General features: G+C 35.4%; 2 protein-coding genes across 2 annotated transcripts in view; both read left to right on the top strand.

Annotated features, from left to right (window-relative positions):
- Positions 1-771, top strand: part of LOC118032811 (protein ILITYHIA-like) — a 12,793-nt gene extending 12,022 nt beyond the window's left edge. Inside the window, exons 13-14 of the mRNA XM_073406637.1 lie at positions 242-263; positions 685-771. The gene's annotated coding sequence lies outside the window, so the exon portion shown is untranslated. The remainder of the gene's footprint in view (positions 1-241; positions 264-684) is intronic.
- Positions 640-4,589, top strand: LOC118040703 (protein ILITYHIA-like). The gene is made up of 12 exons (XM_073406654.1): positions 640-771; positions 850-901; positions 985-1,072; positions 1,205-1,250; positions 1,343-1,457; positions 1,619-1,729; positions 1,854-1,988; positions 2,057-2,178; positions 2,318-2,389; positions 3,035-3,147; positions 3,917-4,075; positions 4,450-4,589. Exons 1-9 carry the CDS (start codon positions 752-754, stop codon positions 2,376-2,378), a joined length of 750 nt encoding a protein of 249 aa, XP_073262755.1. The 5' UTR covers positions 640-751; the 3' UTR covers positions 2,379-2,389; positions 3,035-3,147; positions 3,917-4,075; positions 4,450-4,589.
- The last annotated feature ends 2,523 nt before the right edge of the window (positions 4,590-7,112 follow it).

The raw sequence follows: 7,112 nt of genomic DNA, 5'->3' as shown, positions 1-7,112 counted from the left end.
TTTTTTCTGGCATCAATCGTCTTCTGAAAAGGCGCAGGTCTGTGCTTCTTTTATTTTCAGATTGTTAGTTTCTTGATTCCTTTTTTTTTTTTTCCAGTATTTATTTGGTAAAAAAATCGTTTTTATTTTTATTTTTAATGTAGGTTGCTGCACGAGCATTGGGTGAACTTGTCCGAAAGCTCGGTGAAAGAGATGCTGTCCTTTGATCATTATCCCCAATCCTATCCCAAGTGCTAAAGGATCCTAATGCTGGCAGAAGACAAGTAAAATTTTTTATCTGTAGCTGCAGTAGTTTGTCCACTTTCTCTCTTGAAACTTCCCCTCCCCATCAATACTTTATAATAAACTAAAACCCAACAGGCAGATACAAGGCTTCTTGTGCTTCTAACTTGCAGAGGGATTTTGATCATCAAGTTTCAATCCATTAAACCATATGCATGCAAACCATGCATGCACTAAAATCACCATTTGGTCTACCCCCGTCTCCTCATCTCTCAATATGATATGCAGACATTAATCAAGGAATTTTTTTTTTTTTTTTTTTCTTTTGTCAAAGTTGATAGAAAACATTATTCAAGGATTTTGGTCACAAGAAAAATAGAAGAATTGATCAATCATAAGGAAATTACAAAGGTTACTTTTTGGTTATTTGTCATGTAATTCTCATATGTCTTGGAATTACAGGGTGTATGCATTGGTCTGAGTGAAGTGATGGCAAGTGCTGTGAAGAGTCCATTATTGATTTTTATGGATGAACTCATCCTTACATAGGTTAGTTCAGTATTTCTACTAGTAATTTTTTAAATCTATCGAAAGTATGATAAATTTTGATGTTAACATATGTTACAGCATGCCTGAGGTGCGTGAGTCTGCAGGCTTAGCATTCAGCACTCTGTACAAGGTACATCGTTTCTATCTTCTGGCTTTTGTTTTAAGTTCTTCTTTAGATATTAACTTAGGCTCTTAAATTGTCTCTTTATTCAGAGTGCTGGAATGCAAGCAATTGATGAAATTGTTCCAACATTGCTGCATGCTTTGGAGGATGATGAAACCTCCGATATGGCGCTTGATGGTCTCAAACAAATCTTGAGATAAAACACCTTGTGCAACTTATGTATTGAGAGTCAAGTCTTTTTGTATATATTTTTCCACTGTAAAATGTGGTTAATTTCTGTTTTTGTGAATTTCAATGTCAGGACTACAGCTGTACTGCCTCATATTTTTCCCAAGCTGGTCCATCTTCCCCTTTCGTATGTGTAGCTTCCTTGAGTTGCTATAATTTTTGCATGCACACAAACACATTGTGATTGCTCTTTTTCTAAGACTTTGAATATGTATCCAGTGCCTTCAATGCACATGCACTGGGAGCCTTAGCTGAGGTTGCAGGACCTGGTCTTAACTTTCACCTTGGTACTATTCTTCCTGCTTTACTTTCTGCAATGGGTGCTGAGGACGAGGTATGCAACTAGTTTGAAGAAGCCATATTAAATTTCAACTCTTGTTTGCCTAACTCTAAATATCAGTCTTCTTTTGACGTTAGTGTATATCACCTTCATTTAAAATACATCTTCAAAATGCTGTTTATTCTACTAGATTATCTAATGACTGGAGTTTGTAGGATGTTCAAACTTTGGCTAAGGAGGCTGCAGAAACAGTGGCCTTGGTCATAGATGAGGAAGGCGTTGAGGATCTAATAGCAGAACTTCTAAAAGGTGTTGGGGATACTTTGGTATGTAGCCCAATTATCCTTGCCCTTCCATGCTCTCTCTCTCTCTCTCTCTCTCTCTACACCCACACACACAAACATGTATGTATTTATCACTAATTTTGGTTCTGTATATTTATGGTGTCAGGCTTTGATTAGAAGTTCATCATACCTGATAGGATTTTTCTTCAAATACAACAAGTTATATATGGTAGATGAAGCACCAAATATGATATCTACTCTGATCATTTTGCTGAGTGATTCAGATTCATCAACTGTTGAGGTATCTATCAAATGCATAATTCAGTCTTCAACTCTTCCATAAATTGTATCTAATGTTCTTTTCAATAGGTTGCTTGGGAAGCTTTATCAAGGGTTATTGGTTCTGTTCCTAAGGAGGTGCTTCCTTCATATATAAAATTAGTACGTGATGCTGTGTCCACATCCAAAGATAAAGAGCAAGGAAAAAGAAGGTAGTGATCACTATTCTGCAGTGTAGACAATTGGGTATGCATTATGATACTATTAACAGAATGCACAGAAACCTTTTTTGTCTTATTTGTGGAAGGATGACTCATCTGGGTATTTATGTCCATTTTAATATTTTTGCAGGGAGGACCAGTTGTCATTCCAGGTTTCTGTCTCCCAAAAGCTCTTCAGCCATTGCTTCTGATATTTCTTCAAGTAAGGATGGTTTTATTCTTACTGTCATAACGTTGTCCTTCTCATGCTTTTCTTTTTTTATTCTTAGTTGTCAGAATATTGTTATTTTCCTTCTTTTTTTTTGTTTTTTCTTTTCTTTTTGTTTGACATCATCCTTGTATGCAGCATGTATTTTAGATTTGGTTTGTTAAATTCTACAATTCACTTTCATTTTTTGAGAAATCTTCAAGAAAGATTAGAAAACATGATTTGAGATTCCCACTTTTCTTTTTTCCCATGCACTCTGTTTATCTGTAGTTAAACTGGTCATGGTAAAAATTTCTTGTTGTGAGCTTGGGAAGGACATTTTTTTCCTCAACCAGCCAAGTAGATGCTATGTGTCTGCAATGCTTGCTGATTTACTAGCAATTAATGATATGGGTTCGGAAGTGTATTGTTACTGCCTCAATTCTTCCATTGGGTGGTTTATTACTAGTGTCAGTTTTCCTGTTTTCATGAAGTTGTTTTTATCCTGTTATATATATACATGTGTGTGTGTCTTATGATCCTGTCAGTTATATACATTTGGTTGTCTAGTTGACTACTGGGTAGAAAAAGTATTGATCATAGCTATTTGTGCCTCTTGTCTCATTTCTGATGATTCTCTGATATCTTATGACATTTTAGGGTCTGACAAGTGGCTCTGCTGAATTAAGAGAGCAGGCAGCACTGGGTCTTGGGGAGCTTATTGAAGTGACTAGTGAAAAAGCATTGAAGGATTTTGTCATTCCAATCACTGGGTATGGACCATATACATTTTACGAAATCTAGTTTATACTAAATGTTAATATATCTGAAAAATGTTAGTACAAGTTTTGACTTCTAGAATTAATGTACCATAAAATACTGTGGTGGTTAACAATGTGTCATCCGTCTTTGGGAAATCTTGCTTTTGTGAATTATACTTTTGTGGCTTCTATAAATCAACTGATTATGTGTGTAGTTAGGGTTGAGTGATATGAAACATCAACACATCTTGTCATTGGCTGCTCCTAACTTTTTTTAACAACTCCGGATTTGGATATTTTTTCTGTTTCTTTTTCATTAATGGGAAATTCCTCATTTTTTTCTAGCAAGAGGATAATTTTACTGTAAAATCACGTTTTTGCTAGTTTCACGCAATCAATTTATTCTTTTAGAAACACAAGAATGTGCCCCTAAAATAATGGTCTGTACAAAGAAATGGGTATTGAATATATGGCATGTCTTCAATCTTTTTGAGCTCACCTTGTAAGTATTTCAGATTATGTATATCATTTATCTGTAGGTGCTGTTAGTTTAATGGTCTTCATTAAACTGTATGCTTGTGGTAAGAGCTCATAATGACCACATAAATTTTGAATCTCCTTTTTGCTCCCTTTTTTAACATTCCTAAGTGCTTGGGGTGCTTATTGCTTTTTGATGCCTTGATTTAATAGTTCTCTTGTTAATAAAAAGATTATTTTCCCATTAGCTGAAGTTTTCTAGGTGTGTACCTACTATAATGATGTATTTGTTTTATAATTACAGGCCTCTTATCCGGATCATAGGCGACCGGTTTCCTTGGCAGGTGAAGAGTGCCATCTTGTCAACATTGAGCATCTTAATACGGAAGGGTGGGATGTCCCTAAGGCCTTTTCTTCCTCAGCTTCAAACAACATTTATCAAGTGCTTACAAGATAGTACAAGGTTTGTTTGTACATTAAAAGCTCATTTGTCAAACTATTGTTGAATTGTTTCATAAATTATTTGTGGGTCTGTTGGAAATTTTTTTCCTTTCACATATATATATATATATATATCCTTTATGCATGTCTTTTTTACTTTGGCTTATTTATGGTATATGAGTTCCTATTTCTTGCCCATGAGATCTTGAGTGAAATGCAGGACTGTTCGTACAAGTGCTGCTTTTGCTCTTGGAAAGCTTAGTGCACTCAGTACAAGAGTTGATCCTCTAGTCAGTGACCTTCTGTCCAGCTTGCACGTTTGGTAGTCATTATGCATTTTTTCCCCTTCACTGATCTTTGTTATGATCATGACATCACTTTTATTGTGTTGCTCAGGCATCAGATGCTGGTGTTCGGGAGGCAATTCTCACAGCTTTAAAAGGTGTCCTTAAGCATGCTGGGAAAAGTGTGAGCGATCTTGTCAGCGTTCGTGTTTTCAGTCAACTCAAGGATTTAATTCATCATGATGATGACCAAGTCCGAATATCTACTGCTAGCATATTGGGTATCACTTCACAGGTGGGTTTAGGTATTCTGACTTCTGAGTATCTTGGTTTTGCAAATATATGTTTTCATTTTAATTGATAGAAGTGTTGAATCTCTTGACATATTTGAAACTCTGGCTTAGACCTGATGTTTGTTTTATTTGAATAGTGAATTACCATTAACACCACCCAAGCCTGACACTACTAGGCTTGCTGTCGGGGACAGTGCCTAGGGCTCTGAAAATAAGCCACAACAGTCTAGTGTTGTAGCTGTTCAGGTTTGGGCCTGTCAGTGTGCTGCAGTCAAGGAGTAGAAAAGATGGAAACAAGAATACTCAAAGTCTGCTGGTTTTCAATTACAAAATGCTGTAAAATTGCATGATAAACATGGTAGAGGGTATTTTAAAGTTGTTAGCTCTAAAGTGACCATATCACTCCTGCCATAGTTTTCATATCAACAAGAAGTTACTGCATCAATATCATTATTGGCCCTGCATTTACTGAATGTTTGAAGGACAGTAGTACTCCGGTGAGGCTAGCCACAGAAAGATGTGCTGTGCATGCATTCCAGATGACCAAAGGTATTTCCTTTATATATTGATTCAATATCAGTTTTCTGTTGATTATGTGTCTTTTAATTGTCAAGTGAGATTAAAATTGATCCTTCCATCTTTCATCTTTCAATGACTGGTTTTTGGTCTTCTAATTCTTTTGCATTGTTTAATGTGAATCGGGAAAACTAAGAGGTTTCCTTACTTAATGCTTTGGAATTATTTTTTCAGGTACAGACCATGTTCAAGCTGCTCAAAAATTTATTACAGGCTTGGGTGCTAGGTGACTTTCAAAGTTCCCTGAATATAGGTAATCTGGTTGAACACTCAGTTTTGTTCTAGGATTTAGCTCCTTTTGAACTTCATGTTTATGCTGGCTATAGTTTAGAAGGATAAAAAAAACTTAAATTTCTTCCGCTTTGTCATATCTTGCTATAAACCATCATATTCTGTCCACTGGTATATTTATGAATACCAATCACACACTTCCGCTCTTTACTTGTAAATATTGCTTGCATGTATGTATGACACAGAATTATGCTTTTCATATTTGTATCCATGAAATGACTTTCTTATATGATGTATCTGATTGAATATAGCTCTATAAGGAAAAAAAAACAGATTTTGTTATGAAGCACATAAAGAGAATAAATATTGATGAAGAAATTATAATGACACAAACTATGGGACCTGGAATAAAATGATTGGATAGCAGCCAAACCCAAATGCTCAATGGGGAGTATCCGCCATTGGACTTTGATGGACATTATTATCCTTTAAATCTCAACTTTGCAAATAATACCTGCATATATGTTTAAAAATTATGGATACAAATTCAATTGGGAAGGACTTGGTGATGTTTATAGCATATGTTAGTACAACTAATGCACTGATACCTCACATATCATAATTCACAATTCAGATTCTCTGGCATTCTATGTGAACGATGCTATGATACATGTTCTTGGAACATTTTTTGTTTCTGTTGCAGGGATGCAGTAATACTTGCATTTGATGATTTATATATCCAATGTGTTGTGTGTGTTGATTATTTATACATCTAGTTATTTTCTGAATGTATATTTCTAGAGGTTGTGGAGTTGCAGCGATGAGAGCGAAGACAGTGAAAAAGAATCAACAAGTGGCTAATAGCAGACTGCATATCCCTATTATTTTTGTGTTCTTCAAGAGAGGTACGCAAAAACCTTGAGCGAAGACAGTGAGGAAGTTTTGTAAAATGCTATGTGTGGTGACTCTTGGTCATAAGAGTACATAGTCATATTTAATCATAGGAAGATGATAAATGGCTTAAGTTTTGGACGTGGATTATATGTACATATAGCGGTGGATTTTAGCTCTTGTTTTTGTAAACCCTTGCAATTGCTTAGGAATAGAGAAAGCTGCTCGACACAATCCCTTTTTTGTTGTAATTTATGTCCTAACTATCCTCAAATTCTGTAATTACTGCAAGCAGTAAGGGCATATTATTAAGGATTGTACTATTCAAGTTGTTGTTACTGGTGACTTACAACCAGCTATGCCTATATAGGTGGTCATAATATTTTCTTTCATGATTTAATTTTCAGAGATAGTTTTTAGAAACCAAGGAGGCTTTTGAGTGGCAACAGAAATCATTGAAGAAACGACAATCTAGTAAAACATATTTCTTGTAATATTTGGCAATAACTTCTTTCTACTCTTTGTGCATGTTTTTGGCATGTTTCAAACTATGTTTAAGGCATTTATATACCAAGAAAGGATCTTTGGTGATCTTCAGTCACAAGGCATTAGTGCTGTCTATACTCTAAATTATTGGCGTATGTCTCTGGCTATGAGAAACCATCTAAAGCTTTTGTGGCATTCCAAGTTCCTGCCATATTGGCCGAGTATTATTTGCTTTCTGACAGTTTATTTTGCCTTACTTGCTTATACATGCCTATATGCTGATGGGTGTATGGTAATA

This window comes from Populus alba, chromosome 19 (assembly GCF_005239225.2).
Source record: "Populus alba chromosome 19, ASM523922v2, whole genome shotgun sequence".
In the NCBI taxonomy this organism is placed as follows: domain Eukaryota; kingdom Viridiplantae; phylum Streptophyta; class Magnoliopsida; order Malpighiales; family Salicaceae; genus Populus; species Populus alba.
This window is presented reverse-complemented; position numbering and strand designations above follow the sequence as displayed.